The sequence below is a fragment of the Ricinus communis genome, chromosome 4 (assembly GCF_019578655.1).
Source record: "Ricinus communis isolate WT05 ecotype wild-type chromosome 4, ASM1957865v1, whole genome shotgun sequence".
Lineage (NCBI taxonomy): Eukaryota > Viridiplantae > Streptophyta > Magnoliopsida > Malpighiales > Euphorbiaceae > Ricinus > Ricinus communis.
The window spans coordinates 27,504,398-27,523,189 of NC_063259.1; the positions used below are offsets into that span (position 1 = coordinate 27,504,398).

Genomic DNA, 18,792 nt, shown 5'->3' on the forward strand with positions numbered 1-18,792 from the left:
TAAAATTAAGTTTATACTACTTAAATCTTAAATATTAATTTAATGCAATCATTGCTTTAATTTGATCAAATAAATCTAATAAATTAATTACATAAATTATTATCATAATTTAATATTAATCATACTTAAAATATTTTTTAATAATATAAAATTATTATTCCATTTTCATTAATGTTATTAAACTCTATATTAATTGTTTAATTTAATTATATATGGAAGTTAGAAATTGAAAATAATATTATTACTAAAATATTTCACCTCGAATATATTATTATTTAGTTTGAAAATCAAGTCCTATAAATATAATGAGTTGAAAAATTTTAAAGTATTACATAGTTACTTTGAATAATATATATATATATATATATATATATATATATATATATATATATTTTACGTTTGATTGATGTTTAGTTGATGTGAAGATTATATAATTTATGTTTGGTTGATTTTCCAACCTATAAAAAAAATCATCTTTAATTCTTTTTCTTGTATTTTTCTTTTTTGTGTGTCTCAACTTTTTTTACTTAATTTCTTTGATCTCTCTTATTTCAATTCTCGTTTTCTTTTAATTTTTTTTGGTTGCACGCACTAGCTTATACATTGCAAAAATCCAATTTATTATAGCTGAATAAATTTAAAAATAAAATAACAATTGAATGAAATCTCAAAAATTAGAGAGAGAAAAATACATAAATAAGTAAGAAAAAATTAATTATCAAAATTCACATGTATAAAAATAATTGTCAAAGAGAATAATAATAAATAATAAAGGCTAATTCTTTAATATTAACTAAGATAAAATATTTACTACTATAATAATATAGTAATCAGACAAGTTAGCGTTCCTATAGTAACTTTGGAAGTTGAGGAGAACAAATAAAATCTCACGGCTTAGGGACCAGAGAAGGAGCATATTTTTGCAAATAAGTTACTCTGAAAAGAGTATTCTTGTTATTAAAATGGTTAAAACACGTATTTGTGTAAAAGACCAATTAAGAAACAATTAATTGATAAGTGCAGTAGTATATAGGTACACTTGCGTCACAAGGGAGCATCCAAGTTCGTTAAACTTTTGATTGATAAGCTAAGCTGGCAAATCGCGATTGCTTAGTTAAGGCGCCAAAATCAGTTAAAAGCGTCGTTACAGATTTCAAAAGAATAGACGACATTTCGTGTATGTTTAATAAGTGTAGAATGATTCTGGAACATGCTTCAGTTATCAACAATAGATCTCACTTTCCTTTATTTTATTCTATTTTATCATTTTTCTCTTCTCATCTCTTATTTTCTCTGTTATTCTCTCTTCTTGAGCTTAGCTTACGATCTCTTGAATCAAGACGTAACAATACTCTTATCACTCCATCAGATTCAACTCCCGCTCATTCCTATCTGACATAAGTGAAAAACCCTAATCAAATTCACCGTATTTCTTGATTTTACGTAACTTTCGGAGCGAAAATCATAAGGTGAGGCATCCATTACGACATCTGCAGTAACTAGTGGTTGATAAAAATGATCTTGAATTAAAGATTTTTGGTAGTCTATTCTCTATATCTTAATACAAACAAGAATCATCCTTGCTGATTTTTGTTTAACAAAGAAATATGCACTTCTGATGATTGTGCCACTGGTGATTTTTTCTATAAATACTGTTATGCAACAATGTAATATCTCAAGATTTTGCAAACAAAATGATCTCGAATTAAAAAATTTTCAGATAATCTTGGTTATGATTCTTGTTATCCATTAATTGGAGACTGCATGTTGACTGGCTGCTTGCAAAAATTCTACAGATTTAAGCACTTTCTCTAAAAAATATCTGTTGTGTATTTGCATCGCTGTTTGTTTGTTTTGACTTTTTTTTGGTCTTTTTCGAATTCCGATGTTGGGACAATTATATAATAAATCTTTTTTAAACTGTTAGTTATATGCATTATTTTTTAACTATTTCTTTCGCGGGTTGATTAGACTATGGCAAACTTGGAATCTGCATGAACAACAATGGAGTCGATGCACATAGATAATACTTCCAGAAAACCCAAGATTCTACTTGCTGCTTGTGGATGTATAGCTGCTGTAAAATTTGGATTTATCTGCCATTCTTTCTGTGATTGGGCAGAAGTGAGAGCAGTTGCCACTAGAGACTCTTTACGTTTTATTGATAGAGCCTCCCTTCCTAAAGACGTAGTTCTTTACTCTGATGAGGATGAACAGTCCAGTTGGAAGAAAATAGGAGACGAAGTGCTACATATTGAACTGCGGCGCTGGGCTGATATCATGCTTATAGCCCCATTATCAGCAAATACACTTGCCAAGGTAACAAATAACCTTATATGGTTATTTTATGTTCAAGATAACAAAGTCCTTGTTTCTAGCAAATTAAATTCCTTAATGGAGTGTAACTTGGATTATCAAGATTAAGTTGTTTGGCTTTATAATTTTGCATTTGGATAAGGATAACGAGCAAATTAATTGTTCTATAATTAAACTATTATTGGGGTGTGGTATGATAATGATGGTATTTAGTTTCTCGATTCATTTGCTTTTATTTAAACCAAGCACCCTGATACTTGGTGTAGTTGCTCTCTTTTTGCCTTGAATTTAAGTAAAGATGGCAGTAACTTTAAAGGTTCCTCTGATTTGTGATAAGATTAAGGTAAAGGACAATGCTTACGTTGGATTTGTAAATTGCTAATTCAAGAACGATATTCGATGGTAGCGATAAGTTTTCCCTGATTGCACTATAGATCTTCTCTTTCCCCTGCATTAATAGCGACATAACTGCTATTGCTAATTCGTCCTGCCCTCTCAATTATTTCTTTAATGACACATGCGAAAATGCAGATTGCTGGGGGATTGTGCGATAATCTGCTGACCTGTATTTGTCGAGCCTGGGATTTCAGCAAGCCCGTCTTTGTTGCACCAGCCATGAATACTTTCATGTGGGACAATGCTTTGACAGAGAGGCACCTCGAGTGGATTGATGAACTTGGAATTAACCTGATCCGACCTGTCACAAAGAGGCTGGTCTGTGGAGATTATGGCGATGGTGCAATAGCTGAAACTTCCCGTATCTACTCAAACATAAGAGTAAATTTGGAATCACGAGGTCTAGTTTGATGTGAATGCTTTGGCTGCTCTTATCATTTTCTAACGGGTATATTGTCGTTTGTTAATTTCATGTTGGTAGTTTGCTTGATTCTTCTTGTATGTATAACTAGAAAAGGAGAATACACTAGTGAGTTCGCTTGAGTTGTATTTGCATGCTGTTAATTGCACTGTGGCTCTTACTTGAAATTTTCAAAAGGTTTTATCACTACTAATTTCCAAAGCATCGTCTAGGGATGCTCCTGTCATCTAAAAAATGTTCTGAAATATGCTTATTGGATTGTAGGCATGAAGTGATGGCCAGCTAAGTTTAATTAATCTTTCATACATAATAAAGGGTTGACTCCGGCCCACATCAGGCTCATATTTCTTCTCATTTCTTTGATCTGATACAGTTCGTCTGTTCATTAGTGGCAAGTAAAATGTTTTTTGAAGCTTGTTTGTATGATCATGGTTGTAAATTGAGCAAGTTAATGAAATTCTCTTGACGGTGGAAAACGCAAAGAAAATCAAAAGGTTGGGAAAAGAAACAGACAAAAGTTGCAGTCAATGAGACTGTAATTGCAATTCACAAAAGGATCAGAAATATATGTAAGCTGCATTCCTGTAAATGCAGAAGGGAAGGAGATTGCAAGCAATAAAACCTCCTGTAATTAATAATGGCTGCTTGCTGCTTTACATATTTCTCTTTCCAAATTGCACTCATTGCTATACTCGATATCTTCTCTACCTACTAGAACAAAGAAGATAAATTCACAGCCCTTTAGAAAGATATATGTATGCTTGTGGTGCTTCAGACGCTGATAAGGAAACACCAGGCCTGTTTCATCAGGTCATGGTAGTGTTATTCTCTAACCTCCATACGGCAGCACATTCTTTCACCACCCTGCTGACCAATTCTACGATGGGCAGCTTGTGATTGATTTTGGATCTGAAAGGCTGTCCTTACTATACTTGGCACCGTACCGGGCAATTCAACTAATACTTGATTCTTAAATAAGTATGGGCTTGAGACTGTAATTGCAAATGAAACTGAGTCGTAAATGAATAACTTCCAGCATGAGAGTATCCATTATAAGTCCCAAAATGGCAGCATGCACCCCCAGTTGATAAGTCAAACCGTATCCTTTGAGCTTCCTTTTGGAATGCATACTTAATTCAACTATCAGGATGGGGTTTCTAACTGTGCCCTTCATCAGCAAACTTCGAGTTCATTATCTACAGGATAGTAAGGCATTATTTACCCAAGTCATAAGCCTACATCTTTCATTACAATCATGCTTTAATTGTGACATATTAAGTCCAAGCTACCAGTAAATTCCCGTAACTTCTTCCACTGATGTGAAAAGATGCTAGTTCTTGCTGCTTCGTCAATATAATAGAAACAAGAATGTCATCAGGCATTATACTGACCCAATCCCTGGGAAACTTGCCGTAATATTTTGGAAGAGAAGAACACATTAATCATGAGCATCAAATAAAAGGTGAATCACTTCTTATGTATTTAAATAGTGGTACACACTTGCGTCACAGCCTCACAAGGGATCATTTCTTATTCAGTTATGATAATATTCGCTATCGGTTAATTATGGCGCCAAAGTCGGTTAATGCAGCTAGCAAGTAGCTACAATGTTTCAATATTTTTCATGTATGTTTAATAAGTGTGGGATGATTGTATTTAAAATACATCAGTTATCAATAATAGAATCTCATTCTCTTTGTATCTTCATTTCTTTTCTTGATTATTCTCTTCTCATTTTTTATCTCCTCAGTTATTCTCTTTTTGAGTTTGAAAATCAAGATCGCAAGAAAAGCCTATCACGCTATCAGATTCAACTGTCGCTCTTTCCTATCCGAATGTCGGAGCAGTGTAGAACCCTAACCGATTGGTAGAAAATCATCAGGTGAGGCACCTATTAAAATCTAGTTCCATGCGGTGGCCTGTTCCTTAAATCTTATCAAAAGAAAGACAAACAACAAGAAGTAGAATTGCTGATTTTTGTTTAACATAGAATAAGTGCTTTTGATGATTGAACTACTGGTGGTTTCTTCTATAAATACCGTTACGTAACAATGTAATGTTTCAAGATTTTGCAATCGAAGTGTTCTTGCTTTAAAGATTCTCATATAATACTTTGTTGTGATTCTTGATACTTAATCCATATATCAGAGACTGCGTGCTGATTGCTGCTAGTAAGAATTATAAAAGATCTCTTTTGTATTTGCATCACTATTTGTCTTTATTTCTTTTTCCAAGTCAATCTTTTAGTTTAATGGTTTAACAAATTTTAGGTTAAACTTTTAGCTTGATGTATTATTTTTAACTATTCTTTCATGGATTGGTTAGATTATGGCATACATAGAATCTACATCAAAAGAAATGGAGCCAATACAGTTGGATAATGCTACCAGGAAACCCAAGATTCTACTTGCTGCCTGTGGATGTGTTGCTGCTCTGAGATTTGGGGATATTTGCAAATATTTTTGTGGTTGGGCAGAAGTAAGAGCAGTTGCCACTAGAGATTCTTTACGTTTTATAAATAGAGAATCGCTTCCTAAAGACGTAGTTCTTTACACTGATGAGGATGAATGCTCCAGTTGGAATGAAATAGGAGATAGAGTGTTACATATTGAGCTACGGCGCTGGGCTGATGTCATGCTTATAGCCCCATTATCAGCAAACACACTTGCCAAGGTAACAAATCCTTAATAATGTTATTTCGCCAAACTAGCAGTTTAATAACCTTATCTGGTCATTTTATGTTCAAAATTACAAGTATTTTAAGTCCTTGTTTCAAGGATTTTCCTCAATACAGTGTTACTTGGATTTTCAAGATTAAGTTGTTTAGCCTCATTTTTGCATTTGGGCATATTGGTTGTTTAATTGTTCTATAAACAAACTCGTATTGAAGGGTGGTGTGATAATTGTTCCCTGCATTAGCATGTGGCAGGTGGCGACGTAACAGCTATTGCTAATTAGTTCTCCCCTCTCTAAATTATGTCTTTCATTGACATATGCGCAAATGCAGATTGCTGGGGGATTAGGTGACAATCTGCTGACATGCATTGTTCGAGCCTGGGATAACAGCAAGCCCGTCTTTGTTGCACCTGCAATGAATACTTGCATGTGGAAAAATCCTTTCACAGAAAGGCATCTCCACGGGGTTGATGAACTTGGAATTAACCTGATCCGACCTGTCTCAAAGAGGCTGGCCTGTGGAGATTATGGCGATGGTGCAATGGCTGAAACTTCCTCTATCTACTCAACCATAAGACACTTCTTGGAATCACGAGCTCAACCAGGAGAAAGAATTGGTTAGTTTAACGTGATTGCTTTTGCTGCTCTTCTAATCTTATAATGGGTATTTTGTTGATTTCGTGTAGGTTGTTTGCTTAATTCTTCTTGTATGTAACCTAGTAAAGGAGAATACACGCTTGAGTTTGCTTGAATTATATGTTGTCAACTGCACTGAGGCTATTGCTTGTAATACTAAATAGGAAAAGTTTTTATCACAGCCGATATTCAAAGTGGTGTCTAGGATGCTCCTGTCATCTAGAAAATGTTCTGAAAAATGCTTGGTTAGCTATGCATTTTGTGATCTTGGAATGAAATGATAGCCAGCTATGTTCAGCTAAGTTTGGTTAATTTTGAGTACTTTTTGCAATGTTTCATACACAGAAAAGGCAATGCCGATCTGACTAGACCTAGCATACCTTATAGGGTTCATATTTCTTATCATTTGGTTGATACAACTGATTTGTTCATTAGTGACAACTGAAAGGTTACTTGAATTCTCTTTGTATCATCATGATAATCATGGTAGTAAGTTGAAGAAGAAGTCAATGAAATTCTCATGATATTGGAAAACCAAAGGAAAATAAAAGGTCTGAAAATGGAAACAAGTGAAAACGTATTTAGGTATAAAAGTGCTAAATAAAACTTTCGCCAAAGAAAATTCTTTCAGTAGTTAATCTGGTTGACGCAGTAGCTATACCATATGTCTTACTAAAGCATGCAAAAAAAATGTAGTAACAATATAACCTGACTGGTTGTCATGGTTACTAAATTATGGTACTAAATCTGCATCAACAGAAATGGAATTAATACAGAAATCTACGGCTCCCAACAAACCCAGGATTCTAATTGCTGCTAGCGGGTGTGTAGCTGCTATGAAATTTGGTTTTATCTGCCAGTCTTTCTGTGGTTGGGCAGAAGTAAGAGCAGTCGCCACTAGAGCTTCTTTACGTTTCATTGATAAAACATTACTTCCTACGGATGTATTTCTTTACACTGATGAGGATGACTGGTCCAGCTGGAATGAAATAGGAGACAGAGTGCTACATATGGAACTGCGGCACTGGGCTGATATCATGCTTATAGCCCCATTATCGGCGAACACACTTGCCAAGGTAACAGATTCTTCTGAAAGTTTATTTTCTCATCCTTACGGAACTAGCAGTCAAATTCCTTATCTTATGTGCAACATGGCAAAGAATTTAAGTCCTTGTTTCAAATTTTCAAGAATTTTACTGGATAGTGTAACTTGGAAGAACAAGATTAAGAATTTTACTCTAAATTATGTCTTTCATTGACATATGCGCAAATGCAGATTGTTGGGGGATTTTGCGATAATCTGCTGACCTGCATTGTTCGAGCCTGGGATAACAGCAAGCCTTTCTTTGTCGCACCAGCCATGAATACTTTCATGTGGAATAATCCTTTCACAGAAAGGCATCTCAAATCAATTAAAGAACTGGGAATTTCCCTGATCCAACCTGTCACGAACGCCAATGGCGCAATTGCCGAACCTACTCTAATCTACTTATTCATAAGACAATCCTTGGAATCACGAGCAAGAGCTCAACCGGGAGAAGGATGAGTTTGTTAGTTAAATGCGAATGCTTTGGCCGCTCTTCTCATCTTTTAATGGTAGGTACATTGTTTGATTTTCATGTAGGTTGTTCGTTTAAGTCTTCTTGTCTGTATAACTGGAAAAAGGAAAATACGCGCATGAGTTTGCTTGAATTGTATTTGCGTGTTGTCAATTTCACTGTGGCTATTGCTTGTAATGCTAAATAGAATTCAACTAAAAATGCTTCGGTCATCTACAAAATGTTCTGAAATATGCTTCTGTGATTATCCAGACTACATCGGTCTCATTTCTTATCATTTTCTTTGATCTGCTACAGTTCATTTGTTCATTAGTGGCAACTAAAACGTTTTCTGAATTATGTTTGTATCATCATCATGATGATCATGGTAGTAAAATGAGAAAGTCAATAAGCATTGGAAAACCCTAAGAAAATCAAAAGGTTGGCACAAGAAACAAACGAAAATGAAGTTAGATATAATTTGCAGTTGACAAAAGGATCAGAAATAGATGTAAGTGCAATCCTGTACATGACAGGGTGACTGCTTCTTTACAAGTAATAACTTAATCTCAATTTCCTACTCTGCTCTTCCAAGGCAACAAGTCTTCATGAAGTGCATTACGGAATTCATTTGATTCTGTAAAACTTAAGGCATTATTGAGCAAAGCTGCGAAGTTGTGAAACATACTTAAATTTCTTTTGCTACATGTGGCCCGCCTTCTGTGAAAGCTTGTTCAAGCCCTGCTCAGTTCATTAATTGGTAATGGAACTTATGGTCAAACACCATTTCGATTCTTGGGTTGGTTGGCAGTGAATAGCAAGAAGGATGAGTGCTTTTGTCATTAAGTTTACCTACATTTTGTTTTAGTAATGCAGTAGAGCTGGCATTCACAAACAGTTGCACTATTGCAGTGCCTCATGGCTAGGAAAATAGCTAGTTTAATATCCGAATTGGAAGAAATTGCCTCGAATTTTACAACCCACCTCTCTTTATCAAGTTATTTACTTAGATGCTTTTCATTTAGGGCACCCAACTAAATTTTCAGCCAATTATTTCCCCAGATCTACCTTCGTAACTTAAAAAACTGTCACGGTCCATTTTATCTTATGCTGTTTAAATCTCCAACGGTTTTATTTATTCAGTGGGTCCAGTTCACATTTTCATTTATTCAAACAGTTCGAGTCTTTAATTTCTTTTTGGTTAACAGAAAAAGGAAAGCTAAATTTTCAGTTCTCTGGCAGCAAGACAGCCATACATATCACCTTAGTTTTCATGCACATAACACAATTACTCATCAATTAAGTCAAGTGTTTGTTGCAGTTCTTTATTGATCTGGAAAATAGAGATTTGAAGGGAAAGGACAAATCTGTCATTCGCATAACGATCATCATTAATATATAAGCTGCATATATGTATGCAGAATGAGGAATGAGCTGCTAGTACTGCTAAGCTAGAGAACTTTCACATATTTCAATGGCTGCTTCTTTCACATATTTCTGTTTACAAATTCTGCTTATAGCTGCACTCATCTTCTCCTCTTCAACACTTGCTTCTGCTACTACCACAACTGATACAAATTCACGTCCCTTCAAGAAGATCTACGCTTTTGGCGATTCATTCACCGACACTGGAAATACTAGGTCTGTGTCAGGTCCTACTCCTAGTGGTTATGGCCATGTCTCTAACCCTCCATATGGCAGCACATTCTTTCACCACCCCTCTAACCGGTACTCCGACGGGCGGCTCATGATTGATTTTGTAGCTGAAACCCTGTCTTTACCATTCTTGCCACCATACCTTAACCTCAAGGGCAGTCCAACTAATGGGGTAAACTTTGCTGTAGCTGGCTCTACAGCTATAAATCATGCATTCTTTGAGAAGAACAACCTTACTCTCGACATTACTCCTCAGTCTATTCAAACTCAAATCATTTGGTTTAATGAGTACTTAGAGAAGCAGGGGTGTAACGGGTCAGTGTCCTCAAGTCCAGAGTGCAGAGCAGCATTTGGAGAGGCGTTGATCTGGGTTGGAGAAATTGGAGCTAATGACTATGTATATACTATTGGATCATCTGTATCTAGTGATACCATTCGAAAACTTGCAATCAGCAGTGTCACTGCTTTTCTACAGGTGACAACTCAATTTCTATTGCTTTATCTTTCCCCTGCTTGAAATGCACGATAACTTTCTTACTTGATTTCCTGTTATCTCAGGCCTTGCTGAGTAAAGGTGTGAAATATGTTGTTGTACAAGGCCTACCTCCTACAGGTTGCTTGACACTGGCCATGACACTAGCTCCTGAATATGACAGAGATGATATTGGCTGCGTTAAGAGTGTCAACAATCAAACCAGTACCCACAATGATGTTTATCAAGCTACATTGGGAGATCTCAGGAGGCAGTTTCCCAATGCCACAATTGCCTATCTTGATTATTGGAACGCCTATCGCACTGTTATGAAGAATCCAGCAGCTTATGGATTCAAGGAGCCATTCAAGGCATGCTGCGGATCAAGCGATCCGCCTTACAACTTTTCTGTGTTTGCCACATGTGGAACAACTTCAGCAAGTGCTTGTCCAAACCCAGCACAGTACATCAATTGGGACGGAGTTCATCTCACCGAGGCCATGTATAAAGTACTCACTGGCATGTTTTTGTATGGCACTTACAGTCGGCCACCATTTGAATACTTGCTTAGCAGGAAACAGCATGAAGGATAAATGCCTTGGCAATAGGCTTTGATCAACTTTGACATATTATAGTGTTTCTTATCAAACATGGTTGAGTTAGTAGTTCAAAATATAAAATAAAATTGTATTGTTTGATTCCTCTTTTTTATCTCTAAGATATGCATTTGATGCCCGCAGCAGGCAACTTTTCCTTTTACCAACGAGAAACATGATCCTGCAATTAAGTCGGACAATTCAGCTGTACAATATTACCCGGCACACTGTGCTGAGAATTCCATGCCTTTGTCATAAATAATGCACCCTACTTGTCGCCTATCATAAATTAGTGCCAGCGCTAAGGCGGTGTTATAAAACTTCCAACTACATCCTCTGGTGTCATTCTAGATATGAAGGCATCCGCCAACACATTTTTAGTCATCCTGTTTTCACAATTTTTGCCTTATAATTAAAGAAACTGAATCGTGCAGATTTCCCAACATCAATTGGTCTGCTAGGAAGCGTTCCACTTATATAATATCTATAAAATTATATGATTATATTTCCTTTCTGCTAATCAGAATACTTATTGTATAAGCTATGGGAAAATTATGTGAGAGCAATGCAGTAAGAAATGGACCTCTACCTAAAGATTTACCTGAAACAACATGAAAATTTAGCAGCGAAAGTCACTCTGGTTAAGGTACTGAAAGCTATATGCTATGCAAAGAACACAAAACCAAAATTGTTAAGCCGTGTCTTATGATGTCATGAGCTGGTGGCTACAGAGTAGAATCATGAATGCAATATCAAGCATTTGAAGCACCAACTTTAGAGGCTCAGTAATCATTATTCAAGCATCTTTTAATATACAGCATGGATATGCATTAACAAGAAGCTGCATCTTTTACACACAGCACACTTGTGAAATAAAAGGAGGAAAGTCTTAAGGAAAAATGAGATTTCAGTTTCTAGTCTAACGAAATTATGGTTCACTTGCCAACTGAACATTTATTACAACTTGCTCACTTTTTCAATGGAGGAAAGTACAAGAGAAAAGTCACGAACTTTAATGTTGCATTTAACTAAAATAAACCCTATTTTCAGTTTCATTTCTTACAGGGACAAAGCAGAAGGTGGAAACTAGAATGCTGTTTTCCCTGTTCTCAAAATCCACTTGTAATTGGGGTGAAAAAGAAAGGCCAAAACATTTCAGAGCAAACAGTTTTCTACAGTAAACAGACTAAAACAGGCTGCTTAACAATGATGATATACAAGTGATATTACTTGCTTTAATTGTCCCATCCCAAGATATCAATCAAATGCATATCATACCCAAATTATCCTTCTGTCCCCTCTCTTTCTTTTTGGAACTAGAAGAAATTTTTTATGGTTTAAGGTCTAGATATGATATTAATAATGGGGTCTGTTACTTAAGACATATACACATTCTGAACAATTATCAACTAGGAATGCAATTTTCAACATGAAAACCTCACAAGACTATATGTACGTTGTGATGGTTAGCAGTTTCCCTTTATACATTAATCAATCAATCTTCTTATCTGTCAAATTAGATTAGGTACTCATAATACTTCAAGAACACAGCATCCGGGACATCTTTAGGCAAGCTGTTTATGAAAAGGTAAAAGCGCAACCTATCCTCATTTAACACAGTTCTAGTGTCCACCACATCGCTATTGCATGTAAGAACCCATAAGTCACCTGAATCGACTCTTTTCAGACTTCCCCGGCAAAATGGGCAAGATTCTGATCTCATGTTCCTGTGACATTTGAAAATGAAAAGATTGAGCACCACTTAATATCATTGACCAACTTTAAGAAAAAAAAATTGAAGTAAAACATGTCTCTAACCAGTCACGGTAGCAGTTGATGCACATTGCATGGCAGCAGCTTGGCACAACCATTTTTGTGCAAGGCTCCAAGCAGATCCCACATTCATCTTCCCTATCTAGGTCCATATCTGAAACTTTTCTCCTATCCTCTAATCCCATTTTGACTACCATCTCCACATACTGACCATTTTCCTGAGTAATGTCCAACTCCAGTGAATCACCATGAAGACGCTGAAGTGATGGTAATATAACAGCTGCAACTTTAAGTAGTCAGTATATATTCACAAATGGAATACAAGGTAAAAATGATTGAAGCCATATTATATCTATTATTCAAATTTTCAACCCGCAGAGTGCAATTTTTTCCTTTAAAACACGATGTGTTGAAATGAACGTAGGCAAAAATTAAAATACCACATGTGAGAAACAAAAAGAATGATTTTGAATGTAGTGTTCTATAGCAAAGAAAATAGTATAATTTTCACTCCATGTAACTGCCCGCATCTCACTAGCAGACATTACACACAAGGAAAGAAAAAAAGATAAGACAACTTTGCTCACCATAGAATTCCCTAATGGTTGCTTTCCTTCTGCATGAAGAGATCTTTGGCTTTCCATCTGAGCATACCTGAAAAATAAAGAGAAGTATTCAAATAACAGGCTCCGAGAAACTAGACTCGTCCCAATAGAGGGAGATGGAGAAGAAAGATAGGGAAACTAAACTTTCAATTCACATGAGTAGAGCACACATAAGCAGGCAAGTGAGGACCAACCTGATATACAACTATGTGAAAAAGGTTTAAAAAACTTGAAAGTAGACTGGCACATGAACAATCCATCCATTGAAGTAACAGCAGACAAATAGGTGCTAAGTGATTGTAAGCCAGTTTCATTTGAAGACAAGATCCACCCTTGCCTCTTGGTATAGAAGCTGCCCTGCAAATGAAATTCATTTTTAGCCGAAACAAAAATAAGACAATCTAGCTTAGCACACGCCGTATCAATGTCCAATCCAATTACTCAATCCAGCTTTACACAGCTCCCAAGAAAACAAAAAAAAAAATTATATACTGAAACGTAAATTTAACAGGTAATACACATTCTGTAGTTGCCCCAACTGATAGTAAAAGAAATGCCTTAAATACAACAAAAAGAAATTCTAACAAAATAAAAATCCATCAGAGGCATACTTCCACAAAATCCCAAGAAGTCAAGTATATGTTCCTGGTTATGGATAGCATCACAATTGTGATTTTTAGCATCAACACAGAGAAGACTCATTTTCTCAAAACAGAGAAAATTCCAAAAAGTGATGACAGCTTCAACAGCATCAAAGCTTCAAGTTGGCCCAGAAAATACAAATGAACAAAAAAGGCCAAGAAAGAAAAACAACAATAATAAAGAGAACAGATAACTTACAAAACATTAGCATGCTGGATATCAGCCTCAAGAACCTTGAGGGAGTCTTGGTATGGGAATCTACCAGCAAGCTCATAATAATCCATCAGTCTTCTCTCCTTGCCCAATAATCCAAACTGAAACTTTTTTTTTTCTTTTTCCTTTTCCCTGGTGAGAGAAGAGAGGAAAGATAGAAAGGAAGCGATCAACTGGATTGGAAGGAGTTGGTGGACTCCACCATGAAAGTTTCTTGTTTGTTGGACAAGAGGAAAAGAAAGTTCTTTGGATTCTAGAAAGTGGGGTGTGTGCTTGTGTATGAGGCAACTTAGTAATGATTATTAATCAGTCAATTCAAACACTAAAACACATGGGAGATAAAATGATTATTAAGTTTTTGAAATTTAATTTTGAAATTTGTTTCTAAGGTTAGAATTCTTCAGATTATATGATTTTGACTTTTCTTACTCTGTTCTTTGACTTGCTTTTGTTGTGCAGTGCAGTTATAAAGTAGGTGCTTCCATCTCCAATCAAATTCCACCTTTTTCTGGTCAAAGGATTTGGGGAAGATACAGCATCATTACTTTGTTCATTTATCTTTTTAGGCCTTTTAACATAATTGAAGAATTGCAAAATCTTTCAAGACCTTAACGTCGAATATTAAAGATGATTAAATTGGAGTATTTAATTTCAAGATTTAATGGTACGATATTAGAAAATATGCAAAATATATATATATATTTATTTATTTCTTAGTCAAATATAAATAATTTGGGTTTGTGTTTTTTTTGTTTTAACATATTAGTATGATTGAATAGCTTTTTACCTTGGATGGTAGAATGTGTCCATGTTTACAACTACATTAGGATAAACTAAATCAGTGAAAGAATGTTGAATGGAGGATTCGCAGTTGAGTCTTTCAAAATGGGTAGGAGCATGACCTTGAAATAGTCAAAATAATGGATCACTGAAGATGTATCAAGCGGCGATGTGTGATCGCGCAACCACTTTAATAATCAGTAGACTGTTCATTTATACAGATACGAGTTTTATGTTCAAAAGAAAGATGGTCCGGAGAGGGAAGTAGAGATTAAAAGTTAAAACAGATAACTTGTGGGAGACAGGGAAATCAAATAGGTGTCAAAACCTGCAAGTTACAGCAACCAAATCTTTCAAAAGGGTTTCTCGGTCATCTCTGCTTCTGGTAATTTCTCCCTTTTCTTTTTTCTTTTTTCTTTTTTTTGGTTGTTTTGGTTTCTTTTAGCTCATGATCAAATGTAAGAAATGTAAAAGAAAATGCACTTGAAGTTTACCTTTTTTAATTAATGGTATTTCAGGTTACCTTACAATGTGTTTACAGAGCATTTTAGTGGGTTTCTTCTCTTTCCTCAACTAAAAAGTGTACACACCATAAACTGTTAGAAAGTGAAGATAGAACAAACTGAACTTTTGATGCAAAGCATTTAGCTTTCTTGCTTATACTGCTTGGGAAGACTTTCCAGGATGAAAGTTTTCTCCTCTTGCACATAACACAAACCCATAAATCTAAATTTCAGTTTTCTGTTTAAACATGAGTTTTGCAAGTCTTCCTGTTTATAAATTCTGTTCCTGCTCGGCTCCGCTTACAGGTGCTGCTCCTAGGTATAGATATGCTATCGGATTGATCTGCTGCTGTTTCAATCAACCAGGGCTTGCGTGCGGGAGCAGGATTCGCTTTCCGAGAAGGGTGACCTTAGAACTTAAATTACCCATCCCCCTATTCAACAACAGAGATGGGATTTGATTCGAATGAGGCTTTCCCGTCCCTTCGGTCAGTAAGCCCTCCCGCCGTATGAAAGCAATACTCTAACCACTGAGTTAAGTAGGTCATTTATCATCCCAAAGTTAAACATGAAATCTTGCCTTTCTTTTTCCTTTAAAAATAGATACAAGTTATTTACAATTGAATGATTTTGAATAGTTTATTTGTATTTAATTCAAAGAATTGTGCTTTACTTAATTCGCATTTAAACCTTTTTCTTCTTCTTTCTTTGTGTTTATTATAGCCATTAGCATTTCAGGCTTCTTTTTAAAAAGAGCTAACTACATACAGAAAGAAAGCATAATACTGCCAGGAACATAAACCAGATATATAACTGGAACCTGTTGGTTAAAGAAATAATTGAAGTGCTGCCTGTAGGCAGTGATAATGCCGTTCTATGACTGCTGCTTCCAAGTTAATTAAGAAATGAAGGTTAGTGTTTTAAGAAATGCAACATGTATATATTCCTTAACTAGAACCATAATGCAGCCAAAATGCACCATTGGTTACGATAATCTGATTCAATAGCACTGAAGTATCACATCTAAGTCATAAACTGACTCTAAATGGCTCAACTTATTGTAATTGAAGTATCTAGAGGACTACACCATGGTGGTAGCAGACTCTTGGATTTGATTTTCCCTTTTCTTTTTCACATTAATAAACCATGTTTTCAACTTCACAATGTAGTCAAACAAGCTTAGAGCAACATACAGTCCAATGCCACCAATAATCCCATTTGGTATAGAGTAAGTTAAGGGCATAAGAATCATGGTCATAAAAGCAGGTGCTGCCTCCTTCATATCTACCCCATTTATATTCTTCACCATCTTCATCATTGTCATCCCCACTATCACTAATGAGGGCCCTATAGCCCATGGAGGCACACTAGTCAGTAGAGGAGTGAAAAACATTGATAGGAGAAAATAAAACCCAATAACTACAGCAGTTAAGCCTGTTCTACCACCTTCTCTAAGCCCAGCTGATGATTCTAAATATGTGGTAGTTAGCCCAACTCCTAATGCAGATCCTGCCATTGTAGAGCCTGCATCTACCAGGAATGCTAGGTACTGCCCCTCAAAACTTCCTTTTTCATTTACAAATCCTCCAATCTCTGCCATGCTATATAATGAGCCTGATGTGACTAGCACATCAACATATAATAAGGTTCCTAAACCCATCCAAACATTTCTTCTGTTGAAATTAGTGAAACTAATAGCCCCAGCTGTGGATTGGATTTTGTGAAAATCTACCACTTTTTTTGAAGTATCTATAACTTTTCTCACCTTGTGGAGTACGAGGAAAGTAAGTAACAGCAGTGCCCCTAATCCATGAGACAAGTGTGACAAAAACCATGCCATATATCATGCTGCCATTAACTTTCCACATTAACCCATAACATGTGATTAGGAACCCAATACAGCCCAGCCAAAACGTTGGGCTGAGCATTTTTCCAGAGATGCATTCTCCGGTCACCGGATTTGTACTCGAGCAGGCTGTGATGGTCAACAAAGTTGATGGATCAGGCCCAATAAGCCCTACTCCTTGATGGATCAGCAAACCTATAAATGCAATAAAAATCCCAAGGCCAGCAGCGCAAGCGAGTCGGACCGGTTGCGGTATAAGCCGAGCAAGCTTTTCTCGCAGGCCTAAAGCAGATAGTACGAAAAATACACACCCCTCAACTAAGACCACTGCCATGGCTGTCCCATATGACATGAATCCAGATCCATGAAAACCCACAAAGTTATAAGCCAAGAAAGCACTGGTGGCACCAGTGGCTGGGGCCACACATAAAGGCAAATTGGCAAGAATTCCCATAGCAAATGACCCGATCATGGCTGATAAACAAGTAGCAACTATAAGGTCGCTCTCTATTTTCTTGATGCAGTTCTGGTAACCTTCATTGGATTTAAGCATGCAGTCAGGAGTAGCCGTTTGGTTTACCGGAGCTGAGCAGTCAGCCACCGAGCACGTGCCACCAAAGTCGGCTAGAATTGCGGCATTAATGGTGATGACATAAGCCATAGTGAGGAAACTGGCTGTGCCAGCACGAAGTTCTTTGGTGAAAGAGCTGTTTCTTGCTTCTAGCTTGAAGTATCTGCCAATCTTGCTATTTGAAACTGCACCATTTAGGCTCTGCTCCATTTTCTTGCACGAAGAAGATAGTCTACACCATAACCCACTTCCCATTTCTCTCTGCTTTTCGGATGTGAGAGTGTTGAGAGCGTTACATTAGAAAGTAGGCGTCATAGATGAGGATTGTCCTTTTGGTGCGTTTACAGGACAAGTCACAAGTGTTTGTGAGAGGATTTGCGGGGTTGGTTTTACCCTTTCTTTTTTTATTTATTTATCAGATTCTGTATCTAAATCTCAATTTGCCATATATATTAATATTTGTATTAATTATAGATCAAAAAAGGATATTTAATCTCCTTAAGAAAATGATAAACATCCTTGCAATCCGGTTGAATGTAGAATATCATATGTGATTAGAATATTTTGCTAATGCTAGCAATGTTTTCCTCCTACATTTGGTTTTATAATTCTAAATAAGAAACTCATAACCTCCTATAAAAGACTAAAGAATTTTTTTTTATTTTTCTTTTTTAAAAAATTATTAAATTATTTTATGGTTTAACATATTTTTTTTTATAATCTATAATTTTTTTATTTTATTTTGATACATTGTGAATATAATCATTAATAAATAATGATCAAATTGTATGATACCGTTAAAAGATTTTGATAAAATATATAATAACTACTATTCTTTTAACTACTGCATTAGTACTTGCTAAGAGTATTATGCAATTTGATCTTTATTTGCTAATAATTATATTTATAAAGTGTTAAAATGAAAATACGTTAGATTCTTAGTGCAATTCATTAATTTTTTTTTCTATTATTATTAAGTATTATTACCCAGCCATTTCTTGCTTTATCCCATATGTAGTCTCAATCCCCACAGCACTCCCCCCCCCTTTTTTTTTTCTTTCTCTTTTGTTCTTTATCCCACCGGTAGCGGTAGGACAGGTTGTCTGTTTTTTACTTAAATTTGTCTGCGTGTTGGACCAATCAAATTTGCTG

At 35.8% G+C, this 18,792-nt stretch overlaps 3 protein-coding genes, 1 long non-coding RNA gene and 2 pseudogenes across 6 annotated transcripts; 4 read left to right on the plus strand and 2 right to left on the minus strand.

Moving 5' to 3' along the window:
• The first annotated feature begins 1,974 nt into the window (after positions 1-1,974).
• Positions 1,975-3,149, plus strand: LOC8266377 (annotated as a pseudogene).
• Positions 3,150-4,864: 1,715 nt separating this feature from the next.
• On the plus strand, positions 4,865-8,302 carry LOC8266376 (phosphopantothenoylcysteine decarboxylase). The gene is made up of 5 exons (XM_002511215.4): positions 4,865-5,015; positions 5,459-5,806; positions 6,141-6,426; positions 7,205-7,521; positions 7,722-8,302. The coding sequence occupies exons 2-5, from the start codon at positions 5,462-5,464 to the stop codon at positions 7,989-7,991; spliced, it is 1,218 nt and encodes a 405-aa protein (XP_002511261.2). The 5' UTR covers positions 4,865-5,015; positions 5,459-5,461; the 3' UTR covers positions 7,992-8,302.
• A 920-nt stretch (positions 8,303-9,222) lies between these two features.
• On the plus strand, positions 9,223-10,870 carry LOC8266375 (GDSL esterase/lipase At3g48460). The gene is made up of 2 exons (XM_002511214.4): positions 9,223-10,114; positions 10,198-10,870. Exons 1-2 carry the CDS (start codon positions 9,458-9,460, stop codon positions 10,702-10,704), a joined length of 1,164 nt encoding a protein of 387 aa, XP_002511260.2. The 5' UTR covers positions 9,223-9,457; the 3' UTR covers positions 10,705-10,870.
• Positions 10,871-12,083: 1,213 nt separating this feature from the next.
• On the minus strand, positions 12,084-14,196 carry LOC8266374 (E3 ubiquitin-protein ligase AIRP2). Of its 2 annotated transcripts, none has more exons than XM_015723330.3 (5): positions 13,926-14,196; positions 13,280-13,437; positions 13,068-13,134; positions 12,526-12,760; positions 12,084-12,434 (listed from the first exon to the last, which is right to left on the minus strand). In XM_015723330.3, exons 1-5 carry the CDS (start codon positions 13,999-14,001, stop codon positions 12,224-12,226), a joined length of 747 nt encoding a protein of 248 aa, XP_015578816.1. In that variant the 5' UTR covers positions 14,002-14,196; the 3' UTR covers positions 12,084-12,223. The 2 variants fall into 2 exon arrangements, with proteins under 2 accessions (XP_015578816.1, XP_002511259.1); XM_002511213.4 differs by having other exon boundaries at positions 13,280-13,442; positions 13,926-14,182.
• LOC125369921 lies at positions 14,068-15,926 on the plus strand. Of its 2 annotated transcripts, XR_007215625.1 has the most exons (3): positions 14,068-14,205; positions 14,400-15,105; positions 15,530-15,926. It is a non-coding gene; the product is annotated as an uncharacterized LOC125369921 (long non-coding RNA). The 2 variants fall into 2 exon arrangements; XR_007215624.1 differs by lacking the exon at positions 14,068-14,205 and having other exon boundaries at positions 14,393-15,105.
• Positions 15,927-16,141: 215 nt separating this feature from the next.
• LOC8266373 lies at positions 16,142-18,360 on the minus strand (annotated as a pseudogene).
• Between the last annotated feature and the right edge of the window lie 432 nt (positions 18,361-18,792).

Bases quoted from the DNA above. Each gene is read 5' to 3' on its own strand.
- LOC8266376 (XM_002511215.4), top strand. From the start codon at position 5,462: ATGGCATACATAGAATCTACATCAAAAGAAATGGAGCCAATACAGTTG. The intron at 6,427-7,204 runs GTTAGTTTAACG...CTGCATCAACAG, and splicing joins TCAACCAGGAGAAAGAATTG to AAATGGAATTAATACAGAAA. The intron at 7,522-7,721 runs GTAACAGATTCT...GCGCAAATGCAG, and splicing joins CGGCGAACACACTTGCCAAG to ATTGTTGGGGGATTTTGCGA.
- LOC8266375 (XM_002511214.4), top strand. From the start codon at position 9,458: ATGGCTGCTTCTTTCACATATTTCTGTTTACAAATTCTGCTTATAGCT. The intron at 10,115-10,197 runs GTGACAACTCAA...CTGTTATCTCAG, and splicing joins GTGTCACTGCTTTTCTACAG to GCCTTGCTGAGTAAAGGTGT.
- LOC8266374 (XM_002511213.4), bottom strand. From the start codon at position 14,011: ATGGATTATTATGAGCTTGCTGGTAGATTCCCATACCAAGACTCCCTC. The intron at 13,135-13,279 runs GTTGGTCCTCAC...TTTATTTTTCAG, and splicing joins TTCACATAGTTGTATATCAG to GTATGCTCAGATGGAAAGCC. The intron at 12,761-13,067 runs GTGAGCAAAGTT...TTAAAGTTGCAG, and splicing joins AACCATTAGGGAATTCTATG to CTGTTATATTACCATCACTT.